Source organism: Callionymus lyra, chromosome 7, assembly GCF_982586985.1.
Source record: "Callionymus lyra chromosome 7, fCalLyr1.hap1.1, whole genome shotgun sequence".
NCBI classification, from domain to species: Eukaryota; Metazoa; Chordata; class Actinopteri; order Syngnathiformes; family Callionymidae; genus Callionymus; species Callionymus lyra.
Window position 1 is genome coordinate 12600346 of NC_141824.1, and position 23768 is coordinate 12624113.

Sequence of the window (23768 nt, forward strand, 5' to 3'; positions counted from 1 at the left end):
TTGTTTTTTAATGTATACATCACTATAATTATGTATGTTGTTTTTAATGTATACATCACTATAATTATGTATGTTGTTTTTAAATACATACATCACTATAATTATATATGTTGTTTTTAAATGTATACATCACTATAATTATATATGTTGTTTATAAATACATACATCACTATAATTATATATGTTGTTTATAAATACATACATCACTATAATTATATATGTGTTTTTAAATACATACTTCACTGTAATTATATATGTTGTTTTTAAATACATACATCACTATAATTATATATGTGTTTTTAAATACATACATCACTGTAATTATATATGTTGTTTTTAAATACATACATCACTATAATTATATATGTGTTTTTAAATACATACATCACTATAATTATGTATCTTGTTTATAAATACATACATCACTATAATTATATATGTGTTTTTAAATACATACTTCACTGTAATTATATATGTTGTTTTTTAATGTATACATCACTATAATTATGTATGTTGTTTTTAATGTATACATCACTATAATTATGTATGTTGTTTTTAAATACATACATCACTATAATTATATATGTTGTTTTTAAATGTATACATCACTATAATTATATATGTTGTTTATAAATACATACATCACTATAATTATATATGTTGTTTATAAATACATACATCACTATAATTATATATGTGTTTTTAAATACATACTTCACTGTAATTATATATGTTGTTTTTAAATACATACATCACTATAATTATATATGTGTTTTTAAATACATACATCACTGTAATTATATATGTTGTTTTTAAATACATACATCACTATAATTATATATGTGTTTTTAAATACATACATCACTATAATTATGTATCTTGTTTATAAATACATACATCACTATAATTATATATGTGTTTTTAAATACATACTTCACTGTAATTATATATGTGTTTTTAAATGTATACATCACTATAATTACAGTATATATGTTGTTTTTAAATGTATACATTACTATAATGAATTTGTAAATTATGTGTTTTTAAATGTATACATCACTATAATTATATATGTTGTTTTTAAATATATACATCATTTTAATTAGATATGAATTATTAAAACTACTAACACTGTTGGTTGTTGTCAGGAAAATGTTTATCGGAGGACTTAGTTGGCAAACTTCACCAGGTAATGGATCATCAACCTGTGTGTTTCTGTGTTTGTGTATGTGTGTGAGTGTGTGTTTGTGTACGTGTGTTTTTGTTTGTCTATGTGTGAGTATGTGTGTGTTTGTTTGTCTATGTATGAGTGTGTGTGTTTGTGTGCATGCGTTTGTCAATGTGTGTGAGTGTGTGTTTGTTTGTCTACGTGTGAGTGCATGCGTTTGTGTTTGTGTATGTGTGTGAGTGTGTGTTTGTTTGTCAATGTGTGTGAGTGTGTGTTTGTTTGTCTACGTGTGAGTGCGTGTGTTTGTGTACGTGTATGTGTGTGAGTTTGTGTTTGTTTGTCTGTGTGTGAGTGTGTGCATCTGAGTGTGTATGTATGTGTTTGATGCTTGTGTGTTTTCATGTGTGTGTTTGTGTGTGTTTGTTTGTGTGTGAGTGTTTTTGTGTGTGTTTTTATGTGTATCTGCGTGTGTTTTTCTGTTTATGTGTGTGTTTAAGCGTGTGTGTGGATTTTCGTGTGGGTTTGTGTGTGTCTGCATGTGCCTGTATGTTTGTGTGTGTATCTGCGTGTGTATTTTGTGTTTGTGTGTCTGTGCATGTGTGTGTATATGCATGTTTGCGTGTGTTTGTTGTTTTTGTGTGTGTATGTTTGTGTTTGTTTATGTTTAAGTGTGTGTTTGTGCGTGTTTTTGTGTGTGTCTGTTGTGTTTGTGCGTGTGTGTTTATGTGTGTGTTTGTGTGTATGTGTATAAGTGTGTGTCTGTTTTGCTTGTGAGCACGTGTGTGTGAGTCTCTTGTGTTTGTGAGCACGTGTGTGTGAGTCTCTTGTGCCCTTGAGCAAGACGAAAGTAACATTTTGTAACCTCTACTCTGAGATAAGTTGGTCTTTTGTTCACGTTATCAACGTAGACTTAACGTGAAACTCTTTCCTTCACAGACGGCCTTCGAGATTATTTCAACGCTTTTGGGGAAGTCCAAGAATGTATGGTGATGAAAGACCCAACAACCAAGCGCTCAAGGTAAGGACTTGTTCCAGACGATGTGTAGGAGGAAATGTTTTGTTAAAATGATTTTCCACTTGTTGTTTTTGATAAACAAAGTACACATATTTAAGTAGTTACCCAGAAAAAGGCTTTAAATATTATTTATTATAATTTACACACAACCATTCTAACACTATTTTATTATTATATAATAATATGATGACAAGTTAATCTTTTTTGTTCGTCTTTCTTAGAATCATTATTTTGCATTTATTTTATTTTTGTCTTCAGGGGCTTCGGCTTCATCACGTTCATGGATTCTGCCAGTGTTTATAAAGTCTTAGCTCAGCCTCACCACGAGTTGGACTGTAAAACAGTAAGTACATGTTGTAATAATACCACCTTTTTAACTGTTAAACTATTTTCAACTGTAATCAAACAATTTTCCACTATAATCAAACAATTTTCAACTATAATCAAACAATTTTCCACTATAATCAAACAATTTTCAACTGTAATCCAACAATTTTTAACTTTAATCAAACAATTTGTATCTATAATCAAACAATTTTCAACTATAATCAAACAATTTTCTAACTTTAATCTAACAATTTTCAACTATAATCAAACAATTTTCTAACTTTAATCTAACAATTTTCAACTATAATCAAACAATTTTCAACTATAATCAAACAATTTTAAACGATAATCAAACAATTTTCAACTATAATCAAACAATTTTCAACTTTAATCAAACAATTTTCAACTATAATCCAACAATTTTTAACTATAATCAAACAATTTTCAACTATAATCAAACAATTTTCAACTTTAATCAAACAATTTTCAACTATAATCAAACAATTTTCAACTATAATCAAACAATTTTCAACTATAATCAAACAATTTTCAACTTTAATCAAACAATTTTCAACTATAATCAAACAATTTTCAACTATAATCAAACAATTTTCAACTATAATCAAACAATTTTCAACTTTAATCAAACAATTTTCAACTATAATCAAACAATTTTCTAACTTTAATCCAACAATTTTTTAACTTTATCAAACAATTTTTAACTATAATCAAACAATTTTCTAACTTTAATCCAACAATTTTTTAACTTTATCAAACAATTTTTAACTATAATCAAACAATTTTCAACTATAATCCAACAATTTTAAACTATAATCAAACAATTCTATTCTTTGATCCAACAATTGTCAAGTGTTTCATCAGAACCATATCTTCCTCCAACAGATTGATCCAAAAGTTGCTTTTCCCAGACGAGCTCAGCTCAAGGTAAGATCTGTTGTCGTTTGTTGAAAATCTATTAGTCACTGGTTAAATTTTGCATTTGATGATCAGCGTCAAAAATAAGTCGTTAAAACTCATCCTGTTGATCCGAGATCATCAATACAACAAACACCATCTTCTACATCACACTTGCCGACTCATGGAGTTTGAGCAGGAAGTGAAGTTTCTCTTCTGTCCTTTCCTGCTGCATGATGAATCTGCTGCTAAATTTAGACTCAGTGTTTTCACAAGTGAGGGATCACTGGCCGACCAGGAGCCAGAATCACAGAGAAGGGAATAGAACTCAAAAGAGTCTGGAGAGTCTGGAGAAAATCAACTTTCTTTTAAAAAATGTTCCTGATTTACACGCATCAGACACAACCTGGCAGCTGAGATGCGTTACTGGGAGTGAGTATAAGTACAGGGTCAACAATACAATATAAAGTGATACTGTAGTAATAAGTATATATGTGTAGTATTGTCGAGTACTTGACTCTGGTGTTGCAGAATTTAAGACCACATGACTCTTGACGAAGTCGTTACTGATTTAGTCTGTTTTAAAAACCAAAAATATGTCCAAACATCAGCTTTAAAACGCTGCTGGAGTCACTGTATCCTCTCGTCGTCAGTCATCGCCCGGGATTCCATTGTTCCTTTAACTTTGGGGGGCGTCATGAATGCTTCCATCTAGTGGCTCAAAGTTTAATTGCAACATAAAAAATGTTCTAATAGCGTGATTTTTAGCATTTAGATTGAAAAAAAATTAAAAATTATACAGGGCTTTTGAAAATTGGTACAAAAATCTAATTTTTGTGTATCGATATTTTCTTAAACTCCTATGCGGTTCCCAGCACCCTAGGTTGTTCCAAACACACTTGGAGAGAATACTGAACTCAGAACCCTTATCCCTTGTGTTATCGCAGGGTCAAGTTGATCCAAAGGCCCAAAAACAAATGTGTTTGTGGTATCCCTTGTGCTATCTCAGGGTCAAGGTGAACGACCTCCACCACTGCATATGTATTTATGGAAGCCAGGGAGGTTGATCACCTTGAAGATAACACAAAGGATACCACAAAGACATTTGTTTTTTGGGCTCGTGGGTGTCGGCGTGAGCACAGGTAGAGACACTTCATCACACACACACACACACACACACACACACACACACAAACACACTAGAGACCGACACGTTGACGCACATCATCCTCGTCCACGACCTGCACTCGCACCCCCGCAGTCACTTAACGTACACAAACCACATCAACGAACCGCCTGAGCTCGCATTATGTTATTTACTCTTCAGAGATCGGAAAATTCATCCAGCAAAGGATTGAACGAATGAATAAATACGTAAGGAACTCATTTTATTTTTTATTCATCGCCATCAGAAAACTGAGTGAATTCAACATTGAAATGTTGAACGTTTTTTAAACCATTACATTTATTTAAGTTGAATTTGTTTTTTTTTGTTGTAAAGAATTAAGTAAAACAGTTTGATATTCTACTTCCAATAAGTCTTTTTATTTTCTACATTGAATTAAAAAAGGTTTTTAGCATTTTTAAACTGAATTAAAAAAAAGTTGGTATGATAGCGACGACATTTATATTGAAATTAAAAGCCAGAAAACGTAAAGAATACTGATTTTAGAAAATGTATTTTCAAAAATTCTATAGCAAACTCTTTGTGTATTTTTGTTTTAATTTATGTTGAAAGTTTGACATTTTTAAATAAAATGATTAAAAAAAAGATTCTCTTTAATATATAAAAACGTTTCATTCTTCAATATTCAATAAAATCAAATGACACCTTTTTAATATAGAAACTATTCCAATTCAGAAAATAATTTAATGCTTTAAAATGGTATTTAAATGAAATAAAGAATGTAACATTTTAAATTTTAAATTTAACCACTAAATATTCAGATTTCACTGTTACTTTTTTGCATTAACAACCAGTTTGAGTCCTTTATCAAATAATCTTCCATGAGAGTTGAACGAGGCTAATTGTCCAAACAAACGTCCTTGTCTTTATTCTCAGGCCTCACTGGACGAATGGCAGTTAAAGTCCCGCCAGATACGTGTCCTTTATTAAAGGACGTCGTTATTTTTGTGCCTTGAACGTCCCGAGGATGTGATAAACAAATGAAAGGGCGAGAAGCAAATACACAAAAACACACACTGTACTTTTACCTTGTCACTCCTGTCATTGACCCTGAAAATTAACAACAATATTTTATGTATTCTGAAAGAGAACAAGAGTATTTTTATTTATTTAACTTATGTATCAAAGGTTTGAGAGTTGATTTTTGCATGCGAAAAAACAAAACAATACTCCGATGTATATAGATTTATTTTCTCCCAACCATACTATATCTATATTCAACAGCACTGTACAAACTATATATATATATATATACAGTATATATATATTTTTTAATATATATATATATATATATATACAGTATATACTGTATATATGAATATATTTATATAAAAATGCAGTGAATATTTACATGTTAATTGTAAATAAAATTGAATTGTTTTATGGATGGATGGATGGATGGATGGATGGATGGATGGATGGATGGATGGATGGATAGCTAGATAGAAATAAACAAATCGATTTTTTAATTTACAATTATCATGCAAATATTCAGGGCATTTGTTAATTTTTGTGTTACAATTAAAATTGCAGCATTTATTTATGTCCTCCGCAACTAAAGGAAAGATGAAATCTCACGAGATCCCAAAGATGACTGAGGACGAGAGGATGCAGTCGACTCCAGCTACTTTTAAAGACAATTTTTTTGGACATCAGTTCTAATAATCCAACCAAAAGAGATTTGAACAATCACAAGATGTCACTAGAACTCAGTGAACCCTGAAGTTGTAACGAAAAATTACGCCAGTGCATCGAAGTATAGTGTATTGTGATCCGAATATATCGAAACTGAAGGTCAAACTTAGTTGCCCTAATTATTTAGGGTTATTAGTGAAGCATTTGTAGTATTTATAATTTCAAACAAAATTCTCTTATGCAAGTTCTTATTCTAGAAATAACCAGACGTAAAAAACCTCTCGATGAACCCTCATGTGAACAATGGCTACACAAAGCTGTGTTGCATCAAATCCCCCGATTCTGTCCGACTAGGTTTTCTTTTCTCCTTCTTTTCTTTTTATTCTCTTGTCGCCATCTGACGTTAAGAGCTGGAAACAAGCGGCCAGATGGGAGGAGATGTGAGGATATGTGAGGCGGCTACACAGCAGTGTTGTTGAGGAGGGTTTAGTTCTTTTTTATATCTTTCAAATATTCCCTTTTATTTCACTCTTCAGGGTCGCACACACACACACACACACACACTCCTACAGATTATGATGGAAGCGAACCAGCAACCTTCTTGTTGTGAGGCAGTCCAACTACACAACCTGTGATATTTCTATCATGTTCTTAATCTGTATTCCAAGAGTATATTCTTCATTCATCTGGACTAGTTCTATGAATTTAAAATATTTTTTTTAATTGAGAAACTTCTCGAGAAAACAACAAATATATTTAGTCAAAGTAAATGTATTTCAGTCGTACATTGTTTTTACAATGATTCATGATGAGAAATCTTTACTATGTGGCTTAAAAATACATTAAAATGCCGAGATCTCGCAGGATTTCTTCGTTTCTATAACTCCCTCTAGTGGCCGGAAGTTTACTTGTAACACAAAAATTAACAATGTAGTGAATTGTGCATGTTAATTTTACATCAAAATAATTATGTTGTATTACAAAGTAAAACAAACATTTACAAGATTTTCAGATGCTGTGAGAGAAATAAAATAAAATAATATTATTTATATTGCTTTTATCTTTACATTCCATTAAAGCTATAATATTTCTACCGTCGCTCGTACGTATCTTGTTTTTCTTTCCATCAGTTCGATCAGAAATGTTTACATTAAAATGTTTAAACTTGTTAAAACTGTTGTTTCTCTTCTAAGCATTAAATTGTCTTTATTTTAATAATTTCTATGATAAATGTTTAATTTTTTGTTTTTAAATAATGGAGCAAAAAAAAAAGAAAATCCTTTTTTTTTTTAAATGAATGGATTTTATTACACATAGAGTTTGAAATTGTAGTTAAAATGGTTTTAAATTCAATATTAATTACATATTACAGGACTGTGGTCTTCCTGCTGGTCCTAAACCTGTCGCACCTCCAACGGTGCCCGTGGTGGACCGTGCATGGCAAGGGCGTCCTTAACCCTTAGCCAGGCCGAAGCCTGACCTTAAACTTCAAGGTTATTGCCCCAGGTTCTTCAGCTGGGGAGCACCGGTCATTGACATTTCGCCCCTTTATTCCAGAACATCTCCTGGTGGCAGGGCAGTGCACAGGGACGTCTCCTTGACACCCCCCCTGCGGCAAAAACCCAGTTAGATACCATGTGCTCCCCAAACTTTGTCACACCTTTTCAGCCAGAGCCAGTGGCTTGCTTTTTCGGATTCCTCAGATAGCTCTTTGGTCTCCAGGTCTTTGAGCAGGCGTGACGTTGATCTGCCCACGAAGCCTCTGGCCCCCCACCTCAATCGGGTACAGCCTCGTACTCGAACCAATTTCCCTGCATTCTTCAACCAGGTCTGCACACTTGGCCTTCTTCCTTTCATAGGCCCCTTCCAGTCCCTCCTCCCATGGAACTGTCAACTCGATCAGTGTTGCTGATCTCAAGGCTGCAGACCAAAGCACTACATCTGGTGTTAAGGTAGTGCTGCAGATCTCTTGTGAAAATTGGAGCTGCCTACCTAGGGTCAACGTCCAACTTCCATGCCGCTCCTGGTGTTAATAGCTTGACGGGTGGTCTCTTGCTGGTCTGCATTGCAGGTTCCCCCTGCCTGAGTAAGATGATCCTGCCTTGGCTCTGTGATGGAGTTTGGTTGTTTGCCTCCTGCTGAAATATTCTCCAGTACCTCCGCCAGCTTCTTGGACACTTGGTCGTGCCGCCATCTGAACCGACCTTGTGTCAGTGCTGTTTTGCGGCCCGACAGAACATGCCGGAGAGAGACGTTGATGGTCCCGCAAAAGGTCACATTGCTCTGTCCCAAGCCATTGGTTGAGGTTTTTAGGGCTCGTGAGGGTTTGTCATATGTTGCCCTAATAAGGACACTGAGTTGAGCCTGTGGCAGTTTCCAAAAATCTGCCCAGTTGACCACTCGGCTCGTGACACCTTTGCTAGGTTGTCCACCGCCTCTGCTGCCCTTGTCCTACAGACTTCACCCCAAGCTCCTCCTGCTCAAGATCTTTCCACTCTTTCCCGCTTGCCTTGGACCATTGGATTGGTGGGTTGCTCCATTGGTGGGTTCCTCCCTGTTTGGACCATGGCCCACTACCTCTTAGTGTTGCAGCCTTCCCATCACCTTCTGCACTTCGCTCTCCATCTTCTTCGAGTCTCCACTCTGGCATCTGCATCAGTAACTGTCAGATGAGTCCTTAAACTCCATCACAAGCCTTGCCTGATTTCAAGGGTAGCTGGAGTGAGTTCCATCCGTACAGGCCAGCTGCCGAGAAGCACCTTGGCAGGCCGAGCCATTTTGCGGACGAAGGTGTTGGCTCTCGCCTCCATTCGGCTCACGGTGGATGAGGTGACTTCGCACAGTTTCAGAAGCCACGTCACCCTCGGGTACAGGGTGCAGTGGTAACACCAGACCTTATGCTTCCCCGGCAGCTGGCTTTAGTCATTCTTGGAGATCCCCTCTGGTAGTTGTTGAAGGACGGTTTTCCCCATCTCCTTGTCTGAGAGACCAGATATATATATATATATATATATATATATATATGTATATTAAAACTTTAGTATTAAAGATTTTATATTAAAAATGTTTATGTTGAATTGACAAATTGTCTCACATACTAGATAACAAATCCAATACAGCATAGAATCAATGCGCAACTTTTACACACTCGATGTGTACGTTTTATTCTTCGACATTGTTGTGTGTGTGTGTGTGTGTTTGGTTTATTGTTCGCGAAGATGTGAAGTTTGTCTTGCACGTCCTTGTGTCGTCCCAATGGTCTCACCTGCCCGAGACAAAGTCACCGCGGCAGCTGCCGAGCCTTCGGGCTAAACAGCTGTGTCACCGTCTCCCGTTTGTGTCGACAACACGACAAAGGGTGTGTGTTTCTATCGGTGGCTTCACACGTCGAAGTGGAAATGAAAATGTTTGGTTTCAAAAATAAAGTGAAATAAACAGTCCACACAACAGCTTAAAAAGCTGCTGGAGTTGACTGTATCCTCTCGTCCTCAGTCTTTGCCGAGATCTCGCAGGATTTCTTTGTACCTTCAGCTTCCTCTAGTGGCTGGAAGTTTAATTGTAACACAAAAATTAACAAATGCAGTGAATAGTTGCATGCGAGTTGTAACTAAAAACAAATGTAGTGATTTTACACACTCTTTATTGAAATATAAACAGTAAAAGAACTATAGTGAAAATGAAACATGATATTTTCTTATACTCCTACTGGAAAGAAGTACTCAAAGAAGACTGGGTGAAAAGAGAGGAAACTAACATACAATATCACGAGGTACGAATATCTCAAGATACAAATATCATGTGGTACAAATATCTAAAGATAAAAACATCACAAAGTAAAAATATTTCAAGATACAAATATCACGAGGTACAAATATCTAAAGATACAAATACCGAGAAAGTACGAATATCTCAAAATACAAATATCTCAAGATACAAATATCACAAGGTACAAATATCCAAAGATACAAATATTAAGAGATGCAAATATCTAAAGATACAAGTATCATAAGGTACAAATATCTCAAGATACAAATATCACGTGGTACAAATATCTAAAGATACAAATATCACAAGGTACAAATATCTCAAGATACAAATATCATGAGGTATGACTATTTTAAGACACAAATATCTCAAGATGTTTATATCTTGAATATGAACATAAGATACAAATATCTCAAGATACGAATACTTCAAGATACAAATATCTTGAGATATTCATATCTTGAGATATTTATATCCCAAGATGTTTATATCTTGAATATTATGAGCATAATAAGATACAAATACCTCAAGATACGAATACTTTAAGATACAAATATCTGAACATCCAAATTTCTCAAAATAGGAATTTCAAAAGATCTAAATATCTCAAGATACGAATATCTCAAGATACAAATATCTCAAGATACAAATATCACAAAATATGAATATCTCAAGATACAAATACCTCAAGATACAAATATCTCAAAATACAAATATCTCAAGATATGAATATGTCTACTTACGAAAAACTCAAAATACGGCTACCTCAAGATACAAATATCTTAAAATACGAATATCTTAAAATAAAAATATCACAAAATACAAATATCTTAAAATACGCATTTATTCAAATACTAATATCTCAAAATACGGATATCTCAAAATACAAATATCTGAAAATACGAATATCTCAAGATATGAATTCTTCATGATACAAATATCTAAACATTACAATACCTGAAGATACAAATATTTGGTGGAGCTGATATTACAAGATTTAAAAACTGCATTCATGAGTCTCCGTAGAACTACACAGAATATGACCAACAATAATAGCCAGAGACACATACTTAGAATGAATCATGTGATGATTCAAGTACTTATCCCAGAGATCCATTGATGGCGTCATTGTTACACCTGCAGTGTGTTGTGCAGCGAGTCGTCCGCCTACATAACTCCCTTGTTATCAGGACAGATAAGCCGAGCGTGTCCTGGTCGTACTGGAGGTCCGTCCCTGACGGGTCACCTTTGCTGCTGGAGCAGAAATAACCTTCTTGGTTCCACATCATTGTCCTGCAGCATTATCAGCATCACACAGACCTGCTGCTGTAAATCACTCCGTCCTGCTCTTCATTGAGTTGAATTGATATTTTCATTCTTCTCTTCTCTCTTCAAACATTTACTTGTGTTCAGTCATTCTTCTCGTTCATGCTTCTTACTTCTCTCCTCCGACCTTATCAAACCTCTCTCTCTCTTTCTCTCCTTCCATCTCCCATTTCTCTCCCTCTCTCCACCACTCTCTCATTTCTTTCACCCCATTTCCCACTCTCCCCAATTGAATTTCCTCTCCCCCACTTCTCTCTTTCTCTTCCTCTCCCCCACTTCTCTCTCCTCCCCTCTCCCCCATATCTCCCTCAACCATTTCTCTCCATCCCTCCCTCGTTTCTCTCACTCCCCAAGCTCTCCTTTCCCCCCCATTTCTCTCCCTCTCTCCATCCCTCCCCCATATCTCTCTACTATTTCTCCATTCCTTTCCTTCTCCCATCATTTCTCCTCTATTTCTCCCCTTCCCTATTGCCTACTGCTCTCTTCATTTCTCTCTCATTTCCTCTCCCCCATTTGTCTCTCTTTGTCTCTCTTCATTCCTCACTTTCTCCCTTTGCCTCCCACATTTCTCCCACTCAAGCTCTCCTCTCCCCCATATCTCTCCACAACTTCTCCCTCTCTCTCCTTCTCCCATCATTTCCCCCCTTACACCATTTCTCTCGAATTCCCTCTCCCCCATTTTTCTCTCTTCATATCTCCTCGTTCCTCACTTTCTCCCTTTCCTCCCCCATGTATCTCCCTCTCTCCTGTCCTTTCCCATATCTCTCCACTATTTCTCCCTCTCTTTCCTTCTCCCATCATTTCTCCCCCTTACCCCATCCCTTTCTTAGTCTCTCCTCATTCCTCACTTTCTCTCTTTTCTCCCCCATTTCTCCCACTCAAGCTCTCCTCTCAACCATTTCTCTCTCTTTATCTCTCCCCCTCTCCGCTATGGCCTTCCCCTATCCCCATTCCTCTCTATCTCCTCCTTCTCCCCCATTTCTCTCACTAAACCTCTCCTCTCACCCATTCCTCTCTTTCTCCCCCATATCTCTCCTCACCTACTACCCCCCCATTTTTCTCTCCTTACTTCTCCCCTCTCTCTCCACTTCCCTCCTCACTTGTCCTCTCCATCCCCCCATTTTTCTCTCCTTACTTCTCCCCTCTCTCTCCACTTCCCTCCTCACTTGTCCTCTCCATCACTCCATTTTTCTCTCCTTACTTCTCCCCTCTCTCTCCACTTCCCTCCTCACTTGTCCTCTCCATCCCTCCATTTTTCTCTCCTTACTTCTCCCCTCTCTCTCCATTTCCCTCATCACTTGTCCTCTCCATCCCTCCATTTTTCTCTCCTTACTTCTCCCCTCTCTCTCCACTTCCCTCCTCACTTGTCGTCTCCATCCCTCCATTTTTCTCTCCTTACTTCTCCCCTCTCTCTCCACTTCCCTCCTCACTTGTCGTCTCCATCCCCCCATTTTTCTCTCCTTACTTCTCCCCTCTCTCTCCACTTCCCTCCTCACTTGTCCTCTCCATCACTCCATTTTTCTCTCCTTACTTCTCCCCTCTCTCTCCACTTCCCTCCTCACTTGTCCTCTCCATCCCTCCATTTTTCTCTCCTTACTTCTCCCCTCTCTCTCCACTTCCCTCCTCACTTGTCGTCTCCATCCCTCCATTTTTCTCTCCTTACTTCTCCCCTCTCTCTCCACTTCCCTCCTCACTTGTCGTCTCCATCCCTCCATTTTTCTCTCCTTACTTCTCCCCTCTCTCTCCACTTCCCTCCTCACTTGTCGTCTCCATCCCTCCATTTTTCTCTCCTTACTTCTCCCCTCTCTCTCCACTTCCCTCCTCACTTGTCCTCTCCATCACTCCATTTTTCTCTCCTTACTTCTCCCCTCTCTCTCCACTTCCCTCCTCACTTGTCCTCTCCATCCCTCCATTTTTCTCTCCTTACTTCTCCCCTCTCTCTCCACTTCCCTCCTCACTTGTCCTCTCCATCCCCACATTTTTCTCTCCTTACTTCTCCCCTCTCTCTCCACTTCCCTCCTCACTTGTCGTCTCCATCCCTCCATTTTTCTCTCCTTACTTCTCCCCTCTCTCTCCACTTCCCTCCTCACTTGTCGTCTCCATCACTCCATTTTTCTCTCCTTACTTCTCCCCTCTCTCTCCACTTCCCTCCTCACTTGTCCTCTCCATCCCTCCATTTTTCTCTCCTTACTTCTCCCCTCTCTCTCCATTTCCCTCATCACTTGTCCTCTCCATCCCTCCATTTTTCTCTCCTTACTTCTCCCCTCTCTCTCCACTTCCTCACTTGTCCTCTCCATCCCTCCATTTTTCTCTCCTTACTTCTCCCCTCTTTCTCCACTTCCCTCCTCACTTGTCATCTCCATCCCTCCATTTTTCTCTCCTTACTTCTCCCCTCTCTCTCCACTTCCCTCCTCACTTTTCCTCTCCATCCCTCCATTTTTCTCTCCTTACTTCTCCCCTCTCTCTCCACTTCCCTTCTCACTTGTCGTCTCCATCCCTCCATTTTTCTCTCCTTACTTCTCCCCTCTCTCTCCACTTCCCTTCTCACTTGTCGTCTCCATCCCTCCATTTTTCTCTCCTTACTTCTCCCCTCTCTCTCCACTTCCCTCCTCACTTTTCCTCTCCAACCCTCCATTTTTCTCTCCTTACTTCTCCCCTCTCTCTCCACTTCCCTTCTCACTTGTCGTCTCCATCCCTCCATTTTTCTCTCCTTACTTCTCCCCTCTCTCTCCACTTCCCTTCTCACTTGTCGTCTCCATCCCTCCATTTTTCTCTCCTTACTTGTCCCCTCTCTCTCCACTTCCCTCCTCACTTTTCCTCTCCAACCCCCCATTTTTCTCTCCTTCTTTCTCCCCTCTGTCTCCACTTCCCTCCTCACTTTTCCTCTCCATCCCTCCATTTTCTCTCCTTACTTCTCCCCTCTCTCTCCACTTCCCTCCTCACTTGTCCTCTCCATCCCTCCATTTTTCTCTCCTTACTTCTCCCCTCTCTCCCCACTTCCCTCCTCACTTGTCCTCTCCATCCCTCCATTTTTCTCTCCTTACTTCTCCACTCTCTCTCCACTTCCCTCCTCACTTTTCCTCTCCAACCCCCCATTTTTCTCTCCTTCTTTCTCCCCTCTCTCTCCACTTCCCTCCTCACTTGTCGTCTCCATCCCCCCATTTTTCTCTCCTTCTTTCTCCCCTCTCTCTCCACTTCCCTTCTCACTTGTCGTCTCCATCCCTCCATTTTTCTCTCCTTCTTTCTCCCCTCTCTCTCCACTTCCCTTCTCACTTGTCGTCTCCATCCCTCCATTTTTCTCTCCTTACTTCTCCCCTCTCTCTCTCCACTTCCCTCCTCACTTGTCGTCTCCATCCCTCCATTTTTCTCTCCTTACTTCTCCCCTCTCTCTCCACTTCCCTCCTCACTTTTCCTCTCCATCCCCCCATTTTTCTCTCCTTCTTTCTCCCCTCTCTCTCCACTTCCCTTCTCACTTGTCGTCTCCATCCCTCCATTTTTCTCTCCTTACTTCTCCCCTCTCTCTCCACTTCCCTTCTCACTTGTCGTCTCCATCCCTCCATTTTTCTCTCCTTACTTCTCCCCTCTCTCTCTCCACTTCCCTCCTCACTTGTCGTCTCCATCCCTCCATTTTTCTCTCCTTATTTCTCCCCCTCTCTCTCCACTTCCCTCCTCACTTGTCCTCTCTTCCTCTCTCCCCATTTCTCTCTGCCTCCTCATTCTCCCCCATTTCTCTCACTCAAGCTCTCCTCTCCCCCTTTTCTCAACCCCTCTCTCCTTTCTATCTACCCTTTTCTCTTCCCCAATTGTTCTCTCTTCATCCCTCCATTTCTCTCTCTCCATCCCTCACCATGTTTCAAGTCTCATGTCAAAACTATGAAGTGGAATATTGACATTTAAGTGACTAATCTGGATATTTGTAAAGGAAACTTGTCAGTTGCCGACACTTTAATAACAAAGTGCGAGTCGTGAAGTTCTGGTACTGACCGTCTCGCATGTATTTTCATTAAAGCTCTGAGCACAACACTGGTGTTATGAAGACCATAACTCTCGCCTCCAGGACGTCTTGCTCTCCGGTCGGCCGTTCAAACTTCTGACGGCGACATCTCTACTTCCTCGTTATTAGGATTTATACGCTCGGCTGCCGCTCCGGTATTAACCAATAAATGTTTGAGGGAAATAAAAGTCCGTCCGCCGCACGCCGACCATCACTCACAACTACAGCAGGGTTTCATTTTTCCTGCTGACCCGTCTCTCTGCTCCCCAGACGGTCACTCGCACCAAGAAGGTGTTCGTCGGAGGCTTGTCGGCCGACACCGCGGTCGACGACGTCAGGCTTTATTTCCAACACTTCGGCAAGGTAAGGATCTGATGAGGCGTCATTCTTCTGATATCTTCGACTTATGCAGTTTTTTCTGGTCAGTACATTTACAACTTGATTGACACGTCACGGTCGAGGAAAAGAAAGTTTGTGAAGATCCGGTTTTGCTTCTGTCCGACCTCTACCAGGTAGAAAATGAACCAATGGGTCAATTTATTAGTCATAAGCTCCGCCCGTTTTTTGGGTCTCAAGAAAATAAAAATGTTACATGTTTACAAAGTAAGTATTACCACATACACTAGTATATATTGTGATGCCCTTACTATAGTAAATATAGGCACACAAATTATTTACATTAAAAGTCAATGGTGTTAGTCATGTATGGCAGTACATCAGTGCCATTATAACATTGAGTTGAATGTAACGTCTTAAATATTGAATATTTGAATTAAAGTTTTGAAGGGATTGAGTTGTTTTTTTGGATGATTTAATTTAATAATGTATATATTGAAATGTAAAATTTGTTTCCAATAATTGAATAAATAAAAAATGTTTAACATTTTCTAAAATTAATGCATTTTTCAAAAATAGAGTTTGACAATCAATTGCCAATATTTCAAATAATACACATACGACATATACAAATACATATTGTAAATTCAATATATTTTTTTATTCATTTTAAATTCAATAAAAAATTAAATCTAAAGTACATTAGACCAGACAAGATTAAATAAATAAGGAAACAAAATTAAAAAATGATTATTTTTTGTATCTGTATTTTTGTAAATAAAACATCAAACTTTGTGTTAAAACATTTACTTAAAAAAAACAAATTCAAAGTTGTATTACAAGTATTGGATTTAATTATTTCCCGAACAAAAATTCAATGCTTAAAAAACATTGAAAAAAAGTTTGAAAAAAGTTTTACATTTTGATGGCATTGATATGTTTCCATACTTCTGTGAAGGTATATCAGTGTCATCACAATATTGAATGATCGGATCAATTGTTTCATAGAAATATTGTTTATTTGGTTTTCATTTAATAATTTAATTGGTCTGTTCAAATTTTATTCTAAATGCAATATTTTATAACCCGTAGCGATCACTTGACAACATAGAATTACTTGCGTATCAATTCATCATGATGGATATATTGAATTTAAAAGACTATTAATTGAAAATATATATATTTAGAATTTTCATTTCAATTATTGGATTCAGAATATCAAACTCTATGTGCAACAAAATGTCCTTTTTTAAATTAAATTATATATATATACATATATATATATATATATATATATATATATATATATATATAAATCAACTCTTAAAATACAAAAAAACGTATTTATTGCAACAAAAAACGTATTTATTGCAAAAAAATACAACATTTCAATAAAAAAAGTTAACATTTGAAATGTTAAATTCCGTCATCATTTCAACTTCCAATACAATGTCATATGTTCACGGGTCATCATTAAAGTCCGGACGTGACATTTTAGAATCCAGATGTGTTCAATTATCAGTGTGAAATACAGACGTGTGTTCTGTCAGCACAGCTGCTTCACTTCGCTTCTCCCTTCACACCCGACTCTCTCTGATCAAAGTCACTAATGGCTCGATATCGTAGCGGGTCCTTCACTGAGGGGACGACACAAACCTGCAGACCATCTGCTGCCGCTGCTAACAAGCTAGTCCGGTCGGAGTTATCTGGCATATAAATGTGAGACGGAAGTTTTTTTATTCATACACACATTTGTATTGTGTCGTGATGAATGATGTGGAAAATAACCCTCGTAGGATTAAGAGAAATCAGATGCCTGGTTATAAAGTTAAACTAATGAAAATAGTTACTTTTTCGACGCACCTTCATTAAGGGTCGCAGGCAACACTAGTGTAACTATTTTGTTCGGCAAGTAACTCACAAGTTCCTCTGGTTCACTGTCATGTTTGTTTACATATATGGTTCTACTAAAGACAACAATCATAATACGAAATATCATAATATTTTTGTTCATTATATTGCATCAAATATTTTTGTTCATTTTTTCTTTGGCCCTCAAATTATATTATTTTTAGAATGATTCAATTTTTAATTTACAATCACCATGTACATTTTAACAGATTATTAACATTTTGTATATTTTTGTGTTGCAATTAAACTAGATGGAAGAAGTCATTATTCCCTTTAAGATCCCACCGATGACTGAGGACGAGAGGATACAACAGTATCAATTTATTTTCACAAATTACATTTAATTTTTATCATAGTTATTATATGGTTTATATTTCACTAAAGTGTATTAAATAATATACTGTGTACTGAACACTGAAATCCCACAAGATCCCAGCGATGACTGAGGACGAGAGGATATAACAGTGTATTAATTTATTTGAATTTTTGACAAATTAAATTTCATTTTGATCATAGTTATTATATGGTTCATATTTCACTCAAGTGTATCAAATAATATATACTGAACACTGATATCCCACAAGATCCCAGCGATGACTGAGGACGAGAGGATACAGTCGACAAGTAGTAGAGTCATACAATGAAGTTGTATTTGTCATCTTTATAATTGCATTGAAATCGTATCAGAGATTCTTAAATTCACATGCGTCGAACTCATTCTACTTTAATTCAAAGACAAAAACGTCCAGTGGGCCACATAAAATAACTTGGCATGTCGGATTTGGCCCCCAGGCCTTGCGTTTATTAGAACATTAATACATGTACAGAGTTATAAAGTATAAACCACAACAGTATAGTTTGCCAGCTGATGTATTGTGTCATCATTGTGTTTCTTCAGCACATTGTAAAGAAAGAATAGAAAAGCAGAAAAGAATCAACAAGAAAAATAGTCGTGTTATTTTTAAACATGCATGTAAAGCAGCTCCGAGTGAGTTTGTCGCACAACCTTGGACTGTTGTGTGTCTTTTCAATAACGAAGGCATGTGAGTGAAAACATTCAGGATGAAAATGTGTTCATTTGTCTCTTGATGTTTGTAATTGATGTTGTCATGGCGATGTAGTGATGTTCAACTAAATGTCACTTAATGAGCCATGTAACAGTGTCTTTGTGTGTGTGTCAGTGTGTATCATTTGTGTGTGCAGTGAGCATGTTTGTGTATTGTGTGTGTGTGTACAGTGTGATTGTGTGTATATTGTGTGAATGTACTGTGTGTGTATCGTGTGTGTCTGAATGATGAGTGTGTTAATATTGTGTGTATGCACAGTGTTCATTCTTAGTGTGCGTATAGTGTGTTTGTGTGTTTTGTGTATAAACTGTGTGTGTATGGTGTGTGTTTGTGTATGCACAGTGTGTGTGAATGCCCTGTGTGTGATTACAGTGTGTGTGTATATTGTGTAAATGCAATGCATATAGTGTAGCGTGTGTGTGTGTGTGTGTGTGTGTGTGTGTGTGAATTTTGCATAATGCAGATACACATTTGCACACACCCTCACACACGTAGACACACTCACACATGCACACATATTTACACACACCCTCACATATGTTCACACACTCACACATGCATACTTGGACATATATAGACATACTCACACATGCACACATATAAACACATATAAACACACACTCACACTCAAACATGCATACATATAAACACACATTCAAACATGCACACATATAAACACATGTACACACACTCACACATATACACACATGTACACACATGTACACACACACTCACACATGCACACATATAAACACACACTCAAACATGCACACATATACACACACTCACACATGCACACATATAAACACATGTACACACACTCACACATATACACACATGTACACACACTCACACACAGTCACATATACACACACACTCACAGGTGAGTTTGGAATCATCTGTTGGCTGTAGCGAGTGTTGTGTAATGAAGGCTCTCAGCAGCACCTGAGCTCCTGATCCACGTGTCCTCTGCTGTGATGGACGTCCTGTCTCCGTCGCTGCCCTCCCGTCTCTTATCTAATTATATCTGATGAATATTAACGAGCTCGCCGAGCAGCTCATCACAATAAATCTCTGTCACGGCAAACGAGCCGTTAGACTCGTCTCTGTCCAAACTCCCTTCGGCCGACCGGGACGAACCCGGGCCGATGATTTATGAGGCGTCGGGCTGAGGAGGACACGAGTACACGAGTACACGTGAATGGAACGAGCCTCGTTTGGTAAGGACTCGGGTGGAGGTGCAGCAGCAGACATGGAAGGTGAACCAACCATCAGTAAACAGCATTTTACGATGTTGTTTCATAGTTTAATACTCGCTGACCGCTGTCAGAAAATAACAAAAGTGCTCCTCAACAATACATGAGCAGGACAGTGAAGCAACGAGAAGACTATGTTGATCTGGTGAGACGATATGTATCACGACACAGGGGCAACGATACGTTAGTAACAAGAGTATGTTTGTAGTATTGTCCGAGTACGTGACTCTGATGTTGCATAATTTACAGACCACATGACTCTTGACGAAGTCGTAAATGCTTTCATTTGTTTTGAAACCAAAATATGTTCAAACGTTAGCTTTAAAAAGCTGCTGGAGTCAATGTATCCTCTTGTCCTCAGTCATTACTGGGATTTCATTGTTCCTTAAGCTGTATTGGAGGGTGTTTGCCTGATGCAATATACACAAAAATGTACAACCCCCATAAATACTTGCACGTAAAATATGTATTAAAGTCGACTGTATCCTCTCGTCCTCAGTCATTACCGGGATTTCATTGTTCCTTAACCTGCGGAAAGTGTATTTACTGATGCATTTATACACGGAAGTTAACAACCCCCGTGTATATTTGCACGAAACTGATGTGTTAAAGTCGACTGTATCCTCTCGTCCTCAGTCATTACCGGGATTTCATTGTTCCTTGACCTGCGGAAAGTGTATTTACTGATGCATATATACACGGAAGTTAACAACCCCCATGTATATTTGCACGAAACAGATGTGTTAAAGTCGACTGTATCCTCTCGTCCTCAGTCATTTCAGGGATCTCATTCCTTTATCCGTGGAGGACGTAAGGACTCATTAATTGCTACACAAAAATGAACAAACTCTGTGAATATTTGCATTTTAATTGTATTTAAAAAATACATTGAATTATTTTACTTTATACAAAATTTAAATTTAAATATAAACCATAGGGCATGGTAAAAAAAACCCATAGAAAATACGATTTAGTGAATTCTAAACCATAAAAGAACTATGATAAAAATTAAATAATTTGACAGAAAAAGTAAATAAAAATGTGTTGTTTTATATCAATATAGTATTGTGTGAAAAAATAAATCCCAATATACAAGTTTATTGGTATTTTCTTGAACCCCCTAGTGATTGCTTGTGGGTATAACAGTACACAATTTATAAAAATGTAATACTAATACGTAATGAAGGAAGCTTAATTACAACACAAAAATCAAGGTTATGAATATTCACACGTTTATTGTGAATAAGAAAATCTAGTATTTCTATTTTAAACACACTATTGAACTATGAACCGTAATATAACTAGCATTGTGTCAATTCATATCGCAGTATAAGATAAGTGTTTGTTTTGTTTTTTGTCCACAATTCCTAACATCACACAAGGCAACAGGGCGGTTTCAACCGGATCTCGGTGAAGCGTAATTAAATGTTCAGTAACAACCTTCAACTCAAGTGTGTGACGGTTCTCTTCCAGGTAGAAGACGCCTTGCTCATGTTTGACAAGTCCACCAACCGGCACCGAGGTATGTACTACTTTCTAACGTCTTGTTGTGTTTCCTAACGATACTTGAGAACACATCAGTTATATATCTTGGTACTAGGACAGCACGAAATTGACAATAAGTGCGATATATTGGTGTCTAGAATTGCGAAATCAATATTAATGCGATATTTTTCAAAGCTAGATTTTTTTTTTCTTCTTTCACCTTAAAAAAAGAGTGTTATAAAAAAAGGTCAAACCAATTACCAACAACAAATACACACATTAATGTGAATACTTTCAAAAGTAAAAAGACGTCTTGTCTAAAAGTTCCATTATTCTACAAGAAAATGACAACATGTTGAACATGCAGGTTTTGTACTTGTACCATTTAATTGCAACATAAAACTGTCTGTCTGTCTGTCTGTCTGTCTGTCTGTCTGTCTGTCTGTCTGTCTGTCTGTCTGTCTGTCTGTCTGTCTGTCTGTCTGTCTCTCTGTCTCTCTGTCTCTCTGTCTTAGAACCAAAATATGTGCAAACATCAGCTTTAAAAGCTGCTGTAGTCTACTGTATCCTCTCATGCTCAGTCATCATCGAGATCTCGCAGAATTTCTCGTTCCTTTAGCTTCCTCTAGTGGCCGGACGTTTAATTGTAACACAAAAGTTTGAGCTATATATCCATTCATCCATCCATTTATAATTAAAAAATCCAGTGAATAATGTTAATTGTAAATGAAAACAAATGTAGTTATTTGATTTTATACCCTTTTTGACATATAAACGATAAAATGACTATAACTTATTTTTTAATTAAAGTCAAACTGCTTTCAAAGTTTGAAAAAGCCATCGTTACATACTTAATTAAAAGAGTGCATTGTGCTATATAACACGTAACGGTGGTTAGCTTTGAAGGACGATAAATGAGTTATATATAAATACATTGATGAATGTATAAATAGGTAACAAAATGTATAAATACATATGTGGATAAATATCAATATGTCAAAATGTAAAAATAAATAAATAGCTTCTGATTTAATTTTTGTCAAAGAATGGAGCTGTTTTACGTATAAATACACATTTTGTCATTTATACTCTTTGACTTTCCTTTATACATTTATAAATTTTTTCTTCTACTTATTTAGGTATTCATACATTTTTGACATTTTGTCATTTTGACATTTTGTTGTCCGTATGTAAATTAAGTGGGCGGGTCGAACATCAGTCTAAGGCAGTGATTGGTTAAACAGGCGAAACATACTAAAGCAGGGGTGGGCAATACGTCGCGTTCGATCGCGTGATTTAATAAAATATGATATAAGGAAAAAGTAAAGAGAGCTCTAATTGGCTGCTGTGCATGTCAATCAAATGGTTATTGCGGCGATTGGTGGACAATTTGATTGACATGCACAGCAGCCAATCAGAGCTCCCGCCTCTTCCACTGAACGCACGGCAAAGTTCATATGAATCGAGAATAAAAAGAGCAAAACGTGCGACAGTCATTCTACGCAGCTCAGAAAAACGATATAGAATTATAAGCTTGTTTTTTAAAAATAATATATCGAACAAAATAATGCGCGTTTGATCGCTTCAGGTCAAAGTTAAGCTGCAGGTTCAATGAAAGCGGAACAAATGCTGGTTTTCCTTTTGTGATCGAGTCCTTAAAATACACTTGTATTAATACACCATCACATGATGACTATTTGTAAATTACCTTTATCTCACGAATATAATAAGAAGACGCTGAAACACAAACACGTTAAACAGGTGCAGGTGAGACACACATTCTAATGACATCAGAGTCGATGATGATGTGCAGTTACTGGTTAACAGTTTTATTGTCGTTAAACTTCATCTGAAGATCTTTAAAATATATTGAAATGGAGGCATGGAAAGGGATGAACCCGTCTGAATTATTTGTTGATTTTGATGAACAAAGGAAAATAGCTTGAATTCGTGTCACGCACAGATTCTTACACATGAATATTTTTTGTGCACCATTTGGGTTCGAATGAACAACCATTTTTAGTTGGAAATCAATGCAATTCTTAGTACATATGAGTCTGAACTTGTCTGCATTATCAGTCCATTCACTTCATTCAGTGCTAGTCATCTGAGTATGTACTTACTTACGTTGAGCAAATTTGATGAAGGTAGATCTTTTGAACTTGACAATTATAAAAGTAGCTCGCGAACAGAAAAAGTGTGAGCACCCCTGTACTAAAGCAATCGATGTCGATCTCAAAACTATCACTGCTGCAGCAACTGGTCTAAAGCATCGATGCTGCACGAAAAGCGGAAGAATCTTTTCTAAAATCTTAGAAAACAAACTTGATAAGTTGTCCGTGTTGTTCATGTGCATGAGACTGATTTTTTAAAAGAAAAATT

The 23768-nt window shown here is 37.2% G+C and overlaps 1 protein-coding gene across 1 annotated transcript in view; it reads left to right on the forward strand.

The window, feature by feature from the left end:
* The window catches only part of LOC148075087 (RNA-binding protein Musashi homolog 2-like), a 35977-nt gene that overhangs the window by 844 nt on the left and 11365 nt on the right, over positions 1-23768 (forward strand). The window contains exons 2-7 of the mRNA XM_087796228.1: positions 1149-1189; positions 2105-2186; positions 2442-2526; positions 3414-3455; positions 15602-15694; positions 21375-21423. Of these exons, the coding sequence (XP_087652354.1) occupies positions 1149-1189; positions 2105-2186; positions 2442-2526; positions 3414-3455; positions 15602-15694; positions 21375-21423 (392 nt within the window). The remainder of the gene's footprint in view (positions 1-1148; positions 1190-2104; positions 2187-2441; positions 2527-3413; positions 3456-15601; positions 15695-21374; positions 21424-23768) is intronic.